We start from the raw sequence: 19,590 nt of genomic DNA, 5'->3' as shown, positions 1-19,590 counted from the left end.
GTTTAGACGAACGTCGAAACGATTCGTATCGGTGGTTTCGGAGATTTTTTTGAAAGCCGAGGCGCCATTTTGAAAGGATATTTTGTGACGAGAATATAGTCGTAAACATTGGCGAAAAACTCTATCGATCCATGCTTTAAAACTCGAAGCTTTCAGATCGAAACAAGCTCCTTTTGGTAACGCACGACATCAAGGAAATGAACCTTGGGCCATTTTCTTTTCATCTCAGGAAATGGAAATATCCTATCGGTGGTCATAATAATAGTAAGATATTTCTCGAACGGTATTTCTAGTTAGTTTTACTCGGTCGAATCTGGGACGGTGATCGTACGCCGGTGTTGGGCAAAATGCAATCCGATTAACGACGGACAATTACGATTCTCGTGTAATCGCGTCGGTGATTAATGATAATTGTTTGTAAATAACACAAACAATGTAAGCGAATATGATCATCAGACATGATTAACTTCGCTAATTGTCAACAACGAAACGATCGCAGATTTTATTGTGATTGTGCCAACTGCTTAAGTTAAGAGACACTGTAAAATGTAGATTACACGTTACGATATTTATGAAATGTACGTTTATGTTTCAGAATTTCCGTGCAATCCTTGAGGGAGCTATCGCTAATGGATTGAAGCATCGCTCTTCGAATACGAGGTGAGTTTGTTCGAATAGCAAAGAACGGAGAATAAGGAATTTTTAGTATAACGTTATGACACGTAATTCACGGTCAAACGTATTCGACGGATTACGTATTCTGCTTGTGAAGTCGGTATGTTCGAATCCGAAAGAAAATAATCTAGGGCGCAAAGAGTGGAGAAGATCTAACTCTTCCTTCAGCCGGGTTCGAACGTACGAGTCGATTGATATTCATGAGAATACGTTGAACTTGATCCCACCTTCACCCTCTGATCGTGGTTGCATAAAACCGATGGCTAAGGGGTTATACAGTCGGGTATTAAAAAACGCATCGATTCGATGCACTACCGTTTCATCTCGAACTTTTTAAATTAATTCTACCGCGTTTTCAAGCATCGCCTATTATTTAAATACAACCTTTTCTCGCCTCTCATTTTCTAAAATGAAATTTTAAGGTGAAATTCAATTAATCTTATTCAATTAAGGAAAATTATGAGTAGAAATTTAATCGAGACCGTAGTAATTTAATTTAATTTTAAATCAAAGTTGTGAATAGAAACCTAATTAAAATTCTAATGAGTGAATTCAATTAAATATAAATTCTGCATAGGAGAATAATGAAAGTCACGAGAATTTTATTATAGGCATTTTTAGGAATAATACCAGTTTCATATAAACGGTGTGTCACCAACAAACGTTTTATCGTCGTATAGTTTATCGCGTTAGTTAGATATTTCCGTTTGTTCAACCAGTCTCGAACCGGTCTCGTTCTTCTAGCGAGTGACTTTGGGAATGCGATCGACGACTGTATATAACTCCTTAATAAGCAGCCGCAGTGAATTTCCTTGAGTCCCGCGAGTTCATTCCTCCGCCTCCATTCGCCCACACCCGTTCTCTGTATATTTTCTCGGATTACTCAAACAAACCGTTCGCTGCCGGTTAACGACTGTCACCGACGAATCCAAGATACGTTTCCCTGACCTGCGGTAATCCGTGTTTGGAAAGGCTGTTTATAGAACGATGCAACGCTATTACGTCCGAAAATTCCTTCGTCGATAGAGGCTCGTTTCCGCGAGGGCGTCGCGACGCCCAGGCGTCCGAGGTGGCACCACCGGACGGGACTCTACTCCAGCGACTGCGGAGCAACAATTATTGATTTTCGAAACGTTCGCCAAACTTCCTTCGACCATCGATACAAACAGTTCGAAACTTTCTCGAAACGTTTCATTTCGTTCTCGCAACGAACGAATCACCGAAGCAGCGTTTGCTTTCGCGAGCGTTTCCATTCGCGAAATGTGAAAATTGTCGCGTAACCACAATTTTCGCAGCGGATGGTAAGCGCTCTCGATTCGGGGACGTCTTGTTTCAGGTAACTTACCGTTAGGAGGAAACGTGGCGTTTCTGTACCCTTGTTCGGCTGTACCAGCAGGGGAGAGCCGCTAATATAATTTATTTCGTATGAATTTTACTGTGTTAATTTATTAGTCGCAATTGTAGCTCGAGCTTTAGGCATCTGTTAGTTTATTATTAACACAGAAATTTAGGCAAATCTCAAGTTCTTCGATAGTACGAGCGAATTCGATGGACTATTGTCAAATTCACCTAGAACGATGCGTTCGTTTTTTAAATTCGGTGGTTGAATATATACGATGTCCATATCGTTAATAAATCCATGTTACGAAAATGGGTCAGTGGAAAGAGTTGACGAAGCGCAGTATTAGGTAGCTCTCCTAAATGGCCGAGTGGAATCGAAGGTCAGTCGGGCAGGGGATCAATGATGGTTTGACCGATGATCAGCGTTGCAGGAGGTCGTTGACTGAGCGCGGATAACGGCGGATAACTATTCCGATCCACCGACGAAGAATCGCCTCTGTTCTACCCTGAAACTGTTTAATTTGTATCTGTCGGTAGTCTATCGATCAAACGAGGGAGAAAGAATCCGCGATTAAAGGGCAGCTTCTGTTACGTGTCTCGTCCAAAGGACCTTCGGTGTTTCCCACGCGGTAGCCAATAACATTCTATAAATAAACAATCGGCGCGAACTGCGGTCTTCGAAATCTACGCGAAAGTTGCTTATTTTTTATTGCGAGTAAATCGCAAGGTTTTCGTTTGATCGAACGCGAGGAGGTAATTTTTGCTGGGAGAAGCGGACGGCTTCTTTTCAATTAAAATTCGCGTCGCTCTTCAGGAATATCTCCCGCTATCTCGTCTATTGGATCGCGTTCGTCGGATGCAAAATAGACGTCGAAGCACTGAACGTGTTTCGCGACGTCTTCGCCGCTAATAGAACCCCATTAGGACACGATAATGATCTACGGACAACGATGAGTACACGCTGGTATCGCGCATCGGTGTACATTAAGCGAATATGGCTCATAACCGCAGATGTTCGACCTCGTCGTCGTTAATTCGAGGCGCATCCTTCCTGAAAGGATCAGCCCAGTGAATTCGGCGACATAGTACGTCTATATTTGTATTTTAGACACGTGTCCTTTTTATAGGTTCTTATTTACGTTCACAGGGTGTCTATCTTCGAAGCTGCGGACGAGATTTCTTTTCAGCCGAGCCTTAACGACGTCTTAATTTTCTCGAGTTTAACTAAATATCTATCTTCATTTTCGAGGATTAATTTTCATCCCTTGAAAATTGCATTTTTGTTCTCTCTTTGCATCGCAGTTCAAAGATACAAATTCCCAGAACTTCAATTACCAACGAACAGCGCTCTTTGTTCGATGTTTTATCCGGTAGTTCGTCGAAATCGCGCTTTGACTCGATCTATCGCGGAAGTTGTTGGAACGACTAGCGAGACGAAGCTCGTGTAACGTGAAGTTTATCAGTGGTCGAGGACGCGGTTCTGGGAAGGGCAGCGTCGGAACCTTTTAGTTTTATTGAAATGAGCTTGGCTCGGAGTTCCCGAAAGAATACCCGACATACGTATTTTACTCTTCCTTCGCACGCGATTGGTTGTCGGGTATTCTTCTACCTGTTTCGTATCGGTGTTTCGCGATGCCAATACCGTTGCAGCTAGAGAAATAAAACCTGGATCGGGAGAGGGGGCGTTGAGTCAAGGAAATTAGCGATTTCTCAGCATTACATGGCCAAGTTCCTGGGAGTTGCTTACCGGGAGCAAATGTTGTCGAGGATGCGTTTTATGACACTGGAAAAAGGAAACCGAGTATGGTGGGAGTATGGTGGTAAATCGGAACAATGATTTTAAGAACGTACATAGTTAGTAAGAAGAAACGAACCAAAGTATAAGTTGCTGTTTCTTTGCAAACGATCGATTTATTTTTCCCAATTCTCCCTTACCCGAGTCACTTTAATTAGTTCCTGATTCAACAGAGAGCATGGACTAGTGTCAGGCCTCGTTATTTGGTTGTCTAATGAAAAGGACATTTTTCAAAATTGAATAGATTACGGAAATTCAGTCAGGGGTTAAATTCGCTTAGTCCCCGACTGACAACGAACATCGCCGTTCGTATTGTTTCCGGAGTCCCTGGAGCGAACCCGTTTACAAGAATACACCCGGTGTGTATATAGCCTTAGGTTCTGATTCGATGCTTCCAGTAATAACTCAGCGCGTACCGTTGGAGCAATCCGACCCCGCGATTCGAAGCTAAATTTATCTACAATTTGAAGACCAATCGACTCGAATGCTAGGAACGGAAAGGTAAGCAGAGCCGTGCCATTAATCCAATTAACGGGCGCATCGCGAGCAGCGAAGGGTTGGATTCGACGGTAGACGGGGCTCGCGTACAGGTTTGTACGCGTACCGTGTACAAGGGGTCGGTCCGGTACCCACAGATTAGATATATACCAGTTACACCACCCTCGAAAGTTTCGACGTCTCTCCACTAGTCGAAAGGTGGAACCACCTCCCCCCATTATCGAACGTCCTGCTATCGGCGGCAGCGCCGCGACGTCTGTCCGAAGGAGTTTCGAAACACCTCCCGAGGCGACGAATCCTGACGACCGTTGCGGACCCAGGCGTCCACGTCCTTTGTCCTTGTCCAGGCTCTCCCAGGAACCGAGAACCCGCGATCCTATGTTCCTTTAAAAATGTTCCTTAAAAAAAAAAAGTACGTTAAACAAATTTGTCTCTAGACATTTCTCACAGCCACGTAAGTAAATTTCTAGCTTAGAATGCAATTTGTGTGCTTGGAATACCACTGTTGATCGATGGTTTCTCATTTATAGACTGCGGATGTTTATGTCATAGATGCAAAAAATCTGTAAAACATTAACAGTAAAATAGACGCATGCTTTCACTTAAATCTCAATTCTTCATTTGTATCTGTAGAAATATGATTTCTCGTCAACATCCGCAGCCCACTCGTTCATACCCCGTTTACACCTGCGAGCCCGACTCCTTGATCGACCTGCGATAGGGCCTGTGCAGGAGGATCGGTCATCTTTGATTACGCAACGCGAAAGTCATCCCAGAAGAGCTGGGAACCTCTCGCGGCCACCGATAACAAACGCTGACCCAAATATGTTCCCGCCAAACCATCGTAAATCGTGCAGCCGCGATCTAAGGTACCTCCCAGCTCCGTTCCATCCATCCTCCTTTCTCCTCAGCATTTTTCACAAATTCCCAGTTCCTCCCCATTCTTCGCTCGTTCTGTTTCTCTCTACCCGCGTCTACCGTCGTTCCCCGAATCCCAAACGGTTCCTTTGTTCCCTGGGATGGAAGGAGAAAAAAAATATGCGAGATCCCTCGGTATTGGCCTTGCGCGAATGTAAGCGCGATTTGTCGAATTTCCCAGTTCCAGATACGCCGTTCTGAGCAGACGGCGCTGGTTGGCTCCGTTCCGAGTTTTTTAGGCTGCGTGTACACGGTTCTGGGTGTGCACGTCGGTCACAGACACGCGCTAAGGTGGGTCGAAATCATCAACGCGAACCGACTGCGATGGTTTTCCGCATCCAACGGAATTTTCACATGTAGTTTTCCTGTGAATGGAATTTGTAATTGTAATTGTAAGGAAATTCGTAACGCACCTACGAATCTATAACAAATTTATTGTCCACGATTTATTAACCATTTTCGAGAAATGGAAGAGATAACATAGATCCATGGAACATAGTTCCATAGATCTCGCTTCGATCGCTGCATGGCGGCGCTAGTGTCGCGTCGCGTTTAACTTCCAGGCAGTTTCGTCCTAGAAAAAGTTACGTCGCTCGCACAGACTTGATTCCGGAGACTTTCAAAACCGAATTTGCCGTACCTGTAATCTTTGCTTTTCAAAACGGGCGTCCTGGTGTGGAGGTGGTTGGGAAGCACTGGCACGAGAGGATGCGGTGTGTGGATGATTTCTCTGTGTGCAGGAACGATGGCGCGGACGCTCGGTCTTGGCCGAGGCGGGCGCACGCGCCTCGACGATCGTCTCGCGTAAAATCTTCTATTTCGTGGCCGCACACGTTCTACGCTGGCCACTGGCTGCATCGCTCGCCCGTGAGCTCGATTGCGCCCCTTTTCCGGGCCAGCTCGAGGGGATGCCAACCGAATCGAGAAGCCTAAACACGCCGAATGCAACACGTACCCGTGAACAATGAAGCGAAAACTTACGAGGATTCCGTAATGGAACCATTAATTTTGATTGACTTCGTTTCGCGGGAGTCACGAGACTGCAGCTGAGAATTTCAGCGCTCCTATCATGCCCTTCTTTTCCACCGAGCAGAGTCTAATACGAATTCCACCGGATGTCTCGTAGCTGACGGGCACGATCCTCGGAGGCAAACTGTGTCGAGTCGAAATTTTCGGAATTTCAAACTTACACTAAAAATATAGTATAGCTTGGTCGGTGCGCGACTTGGCAATACTAATAGGTTTTTAGGACAAGTTAGCAACGTAAACGCGTTCCGTCCTGACTCTGCTAGTTGGCCTCATCGGTCAAACTTATCTAACAGATTGTACCACAAACTCGACGCTATTAATCACGAGGACAGTCCTCAAATACTCCATGGTTTATTAGAACATTATTAGTTTGAACAGATTACGACGGATATTATTCAAACGATTAACTCCCTAACGTACAAGATCACCTGTGCAGTTTCTACTCTACTTCTTTCTCTTATACCGGACGCCTACGGGCATCCGGACGTACTTGATAACGCGACCTCTAAAAATCATCCCGAATTCCAGAATTTCATGTTAGCCGCGAAACTCGAGCGTCCCATTCGTCCGAAATTTGTTGCCGCCGAAGAGCAATTTGCGGGTAAAAACGCGCGGTCTGCTACCGCGCTCGACAAATGGTTTCGATTCAACGTCAGGGAGGTTTATCTGTACGAAATTCGCTCGATGAGGGGGCAATTATCGACACCAAGTCGCGAGCGTGCACTGCTCCGAATACGTTCACACGTGATTCGTACGTGGGTGTGAAATTGGCCGAGACGCACGCATGCGTTCACGCTGCTCCATAAACGTTCCCAGAGTCACGCCGAAATAGTGCCGGCGCGTAAAAAACGCGAGGGAACGGTCCACGATCGTCAGTTTTGTCGAGCAGAGGTCTCAGGCTCCGAGGCCAGCGCTGTTCTTTCAGCTGAAACTTTCCCGAAGAAGCCGAAGATAAATTGAACGACGATAAATTGATTAGCTGAATTAGTTGATTTTAGTTGATATTATTCATTGTTAGTCATTGGTGAAGATGGAGACTACAGAACTCGCAACCCATAAAAAACGGCAATGTCTTTGGTTCGATCTTCCGTGTCATCGAGCATTGATCCTGCGATGCGAATTATTAACCCTTTGCACTCGAGGCCTTTTTTTCTGGTATCTACCAGAAACTCGAGATGTTTCTTAGCTATCTAGATTTGAGAATAAGGTCACCTTTACCTCGCCGACAATAACTTTATCGACACTTTGAGCTCCAAAGAAATTAAACCTAAAGAAGCATTAGGTATCGTAGATTTTCTGCGTGAAACCTAATGGTGACTGAGAGTCACCTTTCGAGTGCAAAGGGTTAAGGAGTGGTGCCATCTAATCGAACACAATTTCCTTATTCCTCAAAATGTAAACAAACAATTGTCCAAGTCTAGCCTAGTACTCGTTTCCTCGGAATTAATATCCAAAGAAGACTATACTTTGGAGCAATCCAAGATTCGATTTCGCCGAAGAGTGTCTTGCGACCGTGTTGGAGTCCACCCCGCGAACTTGACGGGGGCGAGCGTATCTTGGGTGGTCGATAGCAGAGAAATAGACCTAGCGAAACGCTAAAGCTGTCCCGGCCGACGGTCGAGACTGATACAAAAGAGTCGTCGACCAGGCTATAAACAGAGAAAAAAAAAGTTTGCAAGTTTCGACGCTCGATAAATTCACGCCGCTGCCCTCGGCACGGCGAGGCTTGGAACAAAAGCGATACGCATTCCGCCTGGCGGACGTGTATTCGCGGCGGACGCGCGCTTTTCTACGTCACGCTGACCTCGAGGCGAGCGTCATTATTTTTATTGCATCCCCCTAACGAATCTCGACGCCAGCGAGTAATTACATCGGCCTGATGGAATGATACACTCGGCCGTAATAATTCCTCCTGTTCTGGCGGTCGTGATTATCTGCTCGTTATTTCCCGATAAGGGTGCTTTCCGCGCTGGACCTCCTCGAAGTATTTCAAGACATCTCTCTCACCTTTGTCTTCCTCTCTCATCTCCTTGTTTGCCCTGTACGACGACGCAAATTCTATCGAGACACGTTATATCGTAGAGCTTTGCGTTCCAATCGCTGCATAAATCGAATCGTTGGCGTTGCGAGTTCTATCTTATACGAGTACGATCCCAAGGAATGACTTTCTTTCGAAAGAAGAAACGAGTCGATGAATATTATATACGTCTTGGAAGGGCGACGAGTTTCGAGTCAGTCGCGCAAGTTTTCATTCGGAGTACAACCTCGTTCTATATAATTCATGCCCTACGCGTTTCCAGCCATTCACTTCCTACTACTTCACTTTCTATTTTCGAAACCACGGAATGTAATTTATCGATCGGTTCGTAATGCTTCCGCCTGGAACGAGTCAATTTGCAGTCGATGACGACAGAATCCGGGAAATGACATGTGGCCTTCCACCGCTAGAAGGTTTTCCATCCCCGAGGCTCACCACGAGCAAGGCTTAGGTTAGGGAAGAACGCGCCTATGGACGCTCCGCGAATCGATGCTACGACGTTAGAGCCGACGTATTTCCGCGCGGTTGGATATCTAACTCGATAACCGACGTTTCCGTTTCTAGACCTTCGCTCCGATCAACCGGAACAACCGAGGATACGTTTTTATCACTCCGCGAGTAATTGCATCGTGGAACGTCTAGAAACGTTTTGTCGTTCCCGGATGCGGCTGGGGAGATCGCGACTCGATCCTTCGAGACCGATTTCGTCGCTAATAAAATCGTTAACGATGGCTCCCCGTGCCGTTACCCGCAGGAAATAGGCCGGAGGGGATTGGTTAACTATTTATCGACGCAGGAGTCGCGAAGGACTCGCGGAGGGGTCCCTTTTTGATCGTCGAATTGTTGTCGCGACGTCACCCTCTTGATTCGTTCCGCTCGGTAAACAAATTATTTCTGGGTGGGCGAGCAACGGATACAGTTTCAGTCGCTTTACTCCAAGGGTAGGTGCATCAAAACAAAACAGATCGAATAATTAGTACAGACAGACGTGTCCTTATACATACCAAGTAATAAACCAGCTTTCCTTTGTTTCCACCCCTTTCGAAAGAACGATCAATTGTTACTTGTAACCGCTATCCTGAATCGCACAGCCGAAAATAAGTAGAATCGTCGACCAATGGTCAAACACGCCAGACAGCTCGCGCGCCTCGACCAGTTCCCGGACGAATTTTCTCGGAAACCAAGCCGCGTATGAAAAAAATTTGTTCCACATTTTCGATTCGTTTCGTCACGTAGAATGACCACATTTCTACTCGCGCCGCTACACTTACCCAGGCGCCCTGTACGTCGGCCTCCGTTTTGTTTTACGTCCCGGGAGTGGTATATTCTTCGCGGCAAGGGGAACACAAGGGAAATACGTAGGGTACGCGGAGGCACGAAGGAAGCCTGTCCCGAGGCACGTGCAACTCCACCGTGGCGCAAACTGCACCCCCGCACCCTTTCATTCTCCACATTTGCAGCCCGCGAGGCTCCGCTACTCCTGCATCCTCCTTAAAGCCGGTTCGTTATGTTCCAGAGGTCGTTACAGTTATTAGCGACCGACGAGAAACCCCCGGAACCGGAGACTTTCGAGCTTTCGCCTCGTTTCACCTTTCCGCGGGTTCCGTTTTTGCTGCCAACCGACACGCGAGAGGAAATTCTCGCGAAAAGAAGCGAGCCACGGACCGATTTTAAACGAGGCCCGCTACCTGCCACGAACCCGCTGCTACCTGGCGCGTGCAGAATTTCAGCGATAATTTACCGATATTGCCTCCTCTCCGTCGACGTTTATTCTCCCCGATTTATTATCATCGCCCATCCCACTGCTCGCACCTCGTTCGGAGAGCTTTTTTCTTCTCGAACGTTACGCTCACTACGTGGAACTTATCACGACGATATACATACATGCTGCATTTCGTCACCGATTGTTTTTACGTTCCAAGACTCGGTGCACTCCAAATAGAGTCGAGAAACAGCTTACTTACTGTTATCGTCTTCGATGCACACGTTTCGGTGAATTTATATCGTTATTTATATCGTACACAACGGACAGCTGTGTACTTTCCCCCTTGCAACTCCGAACAAGTCTCCGCGACAGACTGAAAACTTGAAAAAAGGAAATAACGTTCGTTTCGTCTAGGCGCTGGAACAAAGCGTTTAATAACGGTTGGGGGAGTAATAGGGTCAGGAAGGAGAAGCGAGGATAACTCGTCTGAAAAACGGAAACTGTAATAACAAACTTAGGATGTACGTAAATACATCTTCGTCCAAGGAGCATACGTTTACACGCACTTGGGACCCGTGTTCCAGACGCGGAAGCGCAAATATTAGTCAAGTTTAAATTAGCAGAGGGTATTATCTCAAACGAAGACAAGCGCGAGCTGTTTACCGCAACCACCGGCGGTTGGCTATTAACAGTATCTTCACGGATATTAAACGAACTGGGTTACTGCGTTCCGAAGTTGGCCATCAATCGACCGCTTTACTCCTACTTTTGCATCTAATTGCTGAAATTAGTGAAAATTCGGAAAATTAAGCCCTCTTCTGGCCTCGAATTTTATTCCTAATGCCTGCAAAATTACATCAAATAATAATAGAGAGAAGCCGTACACACTCTTGGTTAACGCCACGAAAATCTCGTGCACGGCGAGCACGCCAACTAGTGGCGCCACTGTTCGAAAGCTTCAACTGAAAAATATTACGAGCCCAGTCTAGCTCTGCCCGTTCTTCGTTCCGTAGCAGGATTTTAGAGAATAGATTAGCCCTCGAGACGTTGGTAACGTCGTTAAAAACGCAAAGAGTCACGGGAACGTGAGCGATGCGATTATGTTTCCGTGTGGTTGCGCAAAGGAATCCAGCCGACACGCTATACACGACGGCCGTGCTACGTTCGAGTGTGCGCTCCTGATTACGAACTTTGCGCTATGATTGCTTATTGTCGTCGTTAGGGGAGCGTTGAATTAGATATGTTAAGTCGCTCAAAGCGAATCGCGCGATAACCACGACGGCAGCTAGTAATTCCGCGGGTGACAATGGGTTATTATTTCAGCGAACGTATCAGATCGCAATTTGCGGTGATGTTCGCTAACGAGGCCTGGAACTTTATCGTACCTGAATCGCGGGCTTGCTTTATCTACCGAAGCTGGGTCGATGCCTAGTATAGTTTCCGCGGCAGAGATCTCGAGGTGTTTCATTCCGCAGAGAATTTCTTTTACTCGTAAGTAGAGCTCGAAAGTCGGATCGCTCCAGCGATACCTGGTATTGGAGTATTGTCTAGAGCCGCGGTGCCCAAACCTCGCCCTTCCTCTGGCCCCCTAAATTACAAAGTTACGAAGATTTACGAATGACCTTAATTCGATTCGAAGGGTGCTCCATTTCTGAATTCTGATTTTCTACGTGTTCCAGTGAAAACAATATCAGTTTCGTCTAGTAATAAAGTAATTTTTGTCTCGATGCAAAAGGCTTTTGTAAAATTCATGAATTCCTCGGTCTCGATTCTTTAGTGTCGAATTAAAATAGTAGCTCCTCGGTACCGAGAACAATTCGTATTTTTATCGTTCAGCTCCCGTTTTGATTTAAGATACATTTTCCGCGCCGAACAATACCGCAAAAATGTGTCGACTAGCCTTCACAATCGTTGAAGCCTAGCCTTTCCGAGGAGAAAAAAAAGGAAATTGGCCACCGCTGGCTTAAAGTTTCGACGTTATCCAACCCCACGGCAGAATCGTTTGGGTAAAGGTTGAACCACCGGTTTGGAGAAAGAATAGGTCGAGTCGAAACTTCTTTTCACGGCTGGATATTCCAAAGCAATTCTTAGCGACGCTACATCTCTTTCGAACCGCGATCGGCAGACTCGCTCGTTGCGTACTTTTGAAAATTCAAGAGGCAGGTTTGATTTATAGCGGCATCTAATATCGCTCACGGGGAGAGCGATCGCTCGAAGACGTCGGACTTTTTCCTAAACCGTAATCCAGCGCCTTTAAAGGCCTCTGGAAGGAACCATCCATCCCCAGCGATTTTTCATTCCTCGCGTGTTAGTCGCGCTTGTGCAGCACGACGGGGAGGCGAGCGTCGCCCCTCGAAGAAGAAAAACGCGTACGCGACAAGGATCGAGACCCTCGATATGCGAATCACCGAAAACTGAAATTCATTTTCGGGTCAACGTGGTCGGTAAACTCGAAAAAGAAACAACGTATCGGTTCGACGGTTTGTATTCATAACTCGCGAGTAAAAAGGGGGTCTGCACGCGACAAAAGTCGAAGGAGCTTCAACTAGGCGTGCGACGTGGTAAAAGAAACGTCATACTTAAAATTGTAGAACAGGCAGCGCACACTTTTTGTTCTTGAACATGAAACGAAGACGATAACCCTCGGTTGAGTGTGATTAGCCACGCAATTCGCTAATCGCTCGTCCAACGAAGCTCGGATACGATGATGAATGGCAACACGTTTCGCAGGACGGTGTGGGACTGGGTCACGCCGCGTTTTATCACATTGACCTACACCCAGGAAAAGAAATCAATCCGTTTAATATTCAATGTTCGATTCCATCCTCGACCCGCGATAAACTGTGTAAACATAACCGCTGTGTACACACATAAAAAAAAAAAGAGAGAGAAAAAAAAGAAAAATATGTTTCGTTAAAATATTCAGCCACGTGGATACGAGACTTCGTCGGCCATTTTGGCACGAAAACTGTATCTCCCCGTTCCTCCAACACACACGCCTGATCCGTGTAAGGTGCTCTGTGTACTCAGGGACATTAGACGAGGGATGATCGAGGCGACACCCGGTATACGCGGATTCGTAGCGTAGAGTCGTAGAGTCGACTCACCGATATCGAGCGGGAGGCCCAGCGAGGGTTGCGCGGGCGCACACGTACACCCGCGCACACGTACACCAGCGCACGCGATCACGTCCGCGTCCAGGAAGCGTACACGTACGTTACTGTCGGGCTTACACGTGCGCAGGTTCCCACTTCCGCGACCTACCACCACCATCCCTTAGCCAGCCAGCGGGGAACCAGGGGAAATTTCACGCGGAACGAAGAGGAAAGTAGGGTGCAGAATGGCGCCAAGAGAAACGGAAGATATCAGAGGGCGGCTCCTCCCTTACTGGAGGAGAAAGGGGTCAGGGTGGAAAGAGAAAGGAACGAAGAGTGGACACCGCCGCGGAAAGAGACGGAGGCTCCAAGGAGAGAGAGACGCGAACCGCGGGAGAGAGAATAAGGGTAGCGAGAGGGTGAGTGTTGTCGAAGAGGAGAAATAAGCTGCGTCGGTGGAAAAGAGACCCGGACAGGGTGTGGACAGGGACGGATTAAACCGCGGGATTCGGGGGCTACCGCGCGGATTCAGTGAAAATTTATTTCATTCGAATCGAGCATTGTCATCTTGGAGTCTGAAGCGGAGGAGACACCGAGGGCGAACCTGGACGGGTTCGATTCGCGGTCCACGGTGGCGAAGATAGCACAATAATGTAAACGGAAGGCTCAAGGATTCGAATAACATACTTTACGTATGTGTATTCATAACAAACATGCTATAACAAAATTATGGTATACGTACACTGTGTATGTACGGTCAGTCCTGTAAATATTCGTGTAAATATTCCTGTAAACATTAACCTTTGTGTCCACTGAAGAAGTTTGACTAATTTACATAATAGTTGTGGTATTACCGAATGAATTTTTCGTTATAAATATGTATACGAATAAGCTTATACAAACATACACTTGGAAACATCAAACCTACCATTTAATTCAAATAAATTTCTTCGATAGACGTAGAGGCTACGAATGTTTATGGGATCGACTACATGTATACTTTTTTTAGGCCAAATCGAGACTGTCAGATTTCGGAACTGATCGATCACAGACGGGCCGCTCGAAGGGAACGGCGAACGGTGGACGACGCCGAGTCTTAATCCCTTAACTTAATACGTTAAGTACGTCGCCCGGCGCCACGCCGAGTTATCTCTCGCGGCACTGTACGCAGCATCGTATAAGCGTGGTCCGTGCGCGACATTCAAGGATTTCTACGTGGCAGTCAACGTGTTAATTAGTTGTCCGAAGAGTTAGTTTCACTAGATGATCCGAAAAAAACGGCACGTTACAGGTTCCAAGGCGTACGTGTTCTAAACAAACAACTCTCGATCTCGAAGTCAGGGAATCGTCACCTACACCAAGTATCGAAATCTCGGCCAAATTCAGAGGAACGATACAGAGGCTAGATCGAAAGCGAGCGGGACGTTGACAAATTAACACTTGTACAGTTAGAGAATCGAGGACAAGAAGAGTACGTAAGATTGACGAAACGATTGCTCCCTGTGTTCTTCGAAACCATCTACGGTAGCTGTACGATGTTTAAGTAGCACGTTCGACCTCCTTAAAAGACTAATCATCGCATTGTTGGGAAATAATACGCGACCCACGGCGTAAACTCGATCATCAAGGGTGTCCAATTTACTAAGAGGCAGTATCAGGACCATTTAGGGTAACAACGAGAGGCCAGTGGAGGGTAAAGCATCGCGGAATACCTTGTTCAACCGCTGGAAGGAGGCAGTCCGAATCGAAAGGTGTTCGCATTATCCCGTCTAACCCTTGTACGTACGCGGAGTATCCCTAGTCTAGGGATCTCGAAAATCTGAATCCGGCGCTGGGTGCGGAGCTATAGGATTCGCCGAGCGAGAGCGACTGATGCGATCCGGTGGTGGTTCTGGTCGGAGAGAATAAAGTCGACGATATAACGAAAAACGGAGAACGACGGAGGGTTGCACGGAAGAGGGACAGAGCAGGAGGTGGCTAGGTGGAAGAGGAGGAATCCAATGTCGGCGAAGGAAGAACCGTTTGGAAAACTGGAGGTATATACGAATGAAGAGGAAGAAAGACGGCGGTCGCGGCGTAGGGACGAGAGGGGAAACGTTGAAGTTCGAGGGTAGGGGGTAGCGGTTCGGTTGGTGGGAGAAGGAACAGCAGGAGGGAGATGAGAGGAACGGTGGTGAGAGGAACGGAACGGAACAGGGTTGTTCCAGTGTGCAGCGGGCGGGCATCGCGGCGGGGGCGCCGTTCTGCTGCTCCTGTATATCCATTCAGGGTTATATGCACCATCCACCGCATCCTAGCGACCACGACGGCGACGACGACGACGACGACGACGACGACGACGACGACGACGACGACAACGACGACGACGACGGCGACGACGACGCCGCCGGGAAGCAGGAAAAGGAAGGAAAGGGGGATATTTGGCGATATCGCGATCGCGTAGAAGAACGGAGCGACTGCGACTCTTCCTCGCGCTAAACGACAGGATCCAACGTTAGTAACGGTAGTACAGTAGAGATCGTAGTACGCGCCACGAACGTTTTATCTCGGTATCGCGAATCACAGTGACGTTGCTCTTCGGTTTTTCGGGGGGAGGGAGGAACGTCTGAGAAGGGAAACGAAGGACGCTGATAACAACGAGGGTGTTCGGCGAAGAAAGCAGAGCCGAACGAAGCCGACAGGGGACAGAGACTGCGCGGGCATCGCTGGGGAAAGAGCAGTCGGAAGACAACAAGAGGAGACAGAAAGGAGAAAACAAAGGAGAACGCGCGGAGAAAGGGGGCGGGGAAAACGGAGAAAGCTAGACCGCAGGCAGCGGTCTAAGGTAGGCAGAGCGAACCCCGACGGTGAAAAGAGGGTGGAACATAATAGAGAGACTGGAAAAGTAGTGAAAGGGTAGGTCCACTCGTCGGAGGGAGCCATCGAAGGCGGAGGAGCATGCGAGAGCAGCTCCTCGGTGTTCCAACATGACCCAGCCTTAGTAGGGTACCTCTGCTGGCGTACACCCTCCGCGCCGCGACACGATACGACACGCAGAAGGAGGTGGTGGAGGAGGCGGAGGTGGTGGCGGTGGTGGAGAAGGAGGAGACGGCGACGGTGGCCAGAGAAGAAGTGGAGGCGGGGGAGGTGGACGGAGAAGAAGAAGACGAAGGAGAAGGTGGAGGAGGACGGAGGGCTCGCTAACGACGGCGAACGTCCTCGAGGGTGCGATACACCAGCACCAGCAACACTACCGACGACGATGATCGTGACAGGCGGCGAACGGCGTACATGCTGGAGGAGGAGGCGCCGCGTGGCGGTCGCGACATTTGCTTCGGCCTTCCTGGTACTGGTGATCGGTCCTGCCATGGGCCACAGGCCGGCCCCGAACAATCCGATCGCTCTCCAGACCAGCACCAGCACTACGCCTTGGTCCGTCTACTCGGCGAACGGTACCATCCTATCGAGTCCCAACAATGAATTCGATCAGGACGCCGACGACGGCTACAACGCCAGCATTCATCATCACCATCACAAGAAGGTCGGAGGCAACATGACCGAGGAGAAGGCGCCCCTCTTTCCCGAAGATCTCTTCACCGTCCAAGAACGGCGTCGCGGTGCTGTGATATTTCACGTAATCGGTGTGGTGTACATGTTCGTCGCATTGGCGATCGTCTGCGACGAGTTCTTTGTCCCGTCGTTGGACGTGATCATCGAGAAACTCGAGATCGCCGACGACGTCGCGGGTGCTACCTTCATGGCTGCCGGCGGCTCGGCCCCCGAACTGTTCACATCGATAATCGGCGTGTTCGTGTCGTTCGACGACGTCGGTATCGGCACCATTGTCGGTTCCGCCGTCTTCAATATCCTCTTCGTGATTGGCATGTGCGCAATATTCTCGCGTACGGTGCTTTCCCTCACATGGTGGCCCCTGTTCCGCGACTGCTCCTTTTATAGCATCAGCCTGATCACGTTGATCTACTTCTTCCGCGATAATTATATTCACTGGTACGAGGCGCTCGTGCTATTCGGATTCTATTTGGCGTACGTGAGCTTCATGAAATGGAACCAACCGATGGAGAAACTCGCCAAGAGAGTGATCTACAGAAACAAGGTGACCAGGGTGAGGTCTACCGATCAGCTGATGCCCTCGGTATGTACGTTACACTCTCGCTCCGACTATGTCCACACCGAATCGAGACACCCTCTTCCCACACGTTAATCGTAACACGTAATCTTGGCGTTGCCGTGAATATTATTGGTGGCTCGTCGTGGCTAGAGTTTCTTTACTACATTTCCCACGCTTGAACCTCTTCGAGAGGTGCTACTCAGATATTCAGGAATCCAAGTCCAATTACAAAATTCCCAATCAAGAAAAAAAGAAACAATTGTGCTCGATTGGATTCTCGTCATATTTACCTGGTTCTGCCGTTTCATTACCCTTTAAATAATTTCTATCAGCGTACCCGCGCAAATGAATTGACCGCTATTCAATGGCCGAAACGTTGGGAAATCCAGCAAATAAGCTCTCGCTGGAAACGAGCGCCCCGAAAAAACCGATAATATTCTCTGGCAAAAATTGTCCATACAGGGGCGAGAAAAATACACAAGCTATTATTTCCCATTAATCCCCACTTTTCCGTCCTTATGCCAGATCGATCTACCCCGTGTCCTACCTTTCGCTGTTCTTTAACCATCGTTACATTTCGTATCGTTCTCGCAAGGAGCGTCGCGTGACTTTGCCTACTCGCACGGCTACTCGTGGGCGGTGTTTTATCTCGTTGACGGACATTCGCCACATCCGCTCGCTCATCGTCCCGTGCTCTCTTTCCGCCTCTTGAAACGAACCGATAGAAAGTCGGTGGGGTCGCGACATTGGCCACGTTTTACCGATTATCGGTCTTCGTCGTCCCCATTCTTCGCTCTTGCCCTCCATTTTTCCGATTACGTTTAACAGCCGGCTAGAAAGTTTTCCGCGTCTTTTCATTCGCGTAGAACGCCCAGGTTGTCTTAGGAACGCTCGACGCTTCGATGTTCGTCTTGTTTGTCTGGAAAGTCCGCGCCGATTTTCGGTAGATGGTACAGGTCTAAATATATCGGAGTGGTTGAAAACAAATAGGTTGTGAAACAAAATCGTAATAAATCACTAAATATATATTGAAATTCAAACGTGTCTTTGAATTTTTTTTAAATATTGCCACGAACTTTCTGGACAACCCGATACATCGTAGCACGAAGGAATCCATCCGTTACTTTTCTACGTTGCATTTTCACGCCGAAGGAATGAAAACTGCTCTCAAAACTTGTGACTGAAATATATTTGTTTAATTAAATTTCTGGGAAACTAAACAGATATTTCATCCGCAACTTCGAGGGTAGTTCTCTCCCCTTCGACACTGCGTGTCGGCCAACGTGAAAAATTACCCGCGCGTCTAATTGTATATTTTTCAACGTCCTCTTTCCACGGCAAAGAGAAAACCACAATAAATTTCGGGAACCATTCAGAATAAAGTTACTCGATTAATTCGGGCAGCTGGTGCTATCGCGTATGTCTGATAAACGAAACAAGTTTAATTCGTTAGAATTTTTCATTCGCTGAGAACGACAATCAATATTTTCAGATTCTGAATATTCATGAGCCCGTGTAAAAAAGAAAGTAGGATCTCGTGTTTCTTTAATAAAATGCAGTTTGTACAGTTTTTAACGAATACAGGGTGGAAAAGCTCGACGCTCGACCTGTTAATCTAGCGGCTGCGACGGTCTCCGAGGACTGGTGGTTATCTTCTGTGTACTTTAGGTAATAGAACGGGATTTGCGAACGGGCCGTTTTACTTCTTCGTTTGTACACCGACGAATAGGTTTACCGCTGTTCGATCGATCGGTTGCTGCTCGCGATGGTTCTCCTATATTTTCCAATCGACGAAAAGACGTTGACGACTTTAGAATCCTCTTTTCCAAAGGAGAGTGGCTAGAAAAAAAAAAACTGGATTTTAGGTCGAAGATCGGAATCATTCGCCCTCCTCGTCCCTCCTTCGCGTGCTCGATATCCGCGGAACTCGCAAGGTCGATCTCGATGAACAAATTCGAGCACTCTTAAGGGGAACATCATCTTGAAAAAATGCTGATATTTGGAAATTTTTACTGACGATACGGAACGTCTAATCGGTGCATTAAAATTATATATACTTCGATCGGTATTTCCATCAGTTTCAGGGTTGCCACGTGCACGACTTGGGAGAGATTTTGTTTGTTAGAAATATTCTTAGATGCGTGTTAAAATATTTTCTTTTTTTTTTAATTCTTTTAGTAGATCAAATGACGATCAAATTGTACTTTTTATCGCAAATTATTACTGGCGCACATCCCACAGGGACGGGTTAAACGTTTATAACGAAACCCATCAAATAGAATTTTAATCAAACGCGCGCGCGCGCGCGGATATCTCGCGTATTTTGAAAATCAATTATCTCGCAAACGATGGGACGCGGGAAATAATTTTATTCTGCACGCGAATACA

At 47.4% G+C, this 19,590-nt stretch overlaps 1 protein-coding gene and 1 long non-coding RNA gene across 7 annotated transcripts in view; one reads left to right on the top strand and one right to left on the bottom strand.

Moving 5' to 3' along the window:
* Positions 1–3,855: 3,855 nt before the first annotated feature.
* LOC128885022 (uncharacterized) lies at positions 3,856–14,999 on the bottom strand. Its single transcript, XR_008459530.1, has 3 exons — positions 14,807–14,999; positions 5,868–6,156; positions 3,856–5,592 (listed from the first exon to the last, which is right to left on the bottom strand). It is a non-coding gene; the product is annotated as an uncharacterized LOC128885022 (long non-coding RNA).
* A 175-nt stretch (positions 15,000–15,174) lies between these two features.
* LOC128884415 (sodium/potassium/calcium exchanger Nckx30C) overlaps positions 15,175–19,590 on the top strand; it is a 91,021-nt gene continuing 86,605 nt past the window's right edge. For all 6 annotated transcript variants that reach the window (XM_054137867.1, XM_054137858.1, XM_054137849.1 and 3 more), the window contains exon 1: positions 15,175–17,226. In XM_054137867.1, the coding sequence (XP_053993842.1) occupies positions 16,336–17,226 (891 nt within the window). In that variant the 5' untranslated portion in view covers positions 15,175–16,335. The remainder of the gene's footprint in view (positions 17,227–19,590) is intronic.

This window comes from Hylaeus volcanicus, chromosome 1, assembly GCF_026283585.1.
Source record: "Hylaeus volcanicus isolate JK05 chromosome 1, UHH_iyHylVolc1.0_haploid, whole genome shotgun sequence".
Taxonomy (NCBI): domain Eukaryota; kingdom Metazoa; phylum Arthropoda; class Insecta; order Hymenoptera; family Colletidae; genus Hylaeus; species Hylaeus volcanicus.
Note: the sequence above shows the minus strand (reverse complement) of the source record. Positions and strands in the feature narration are given on the sequence as shown.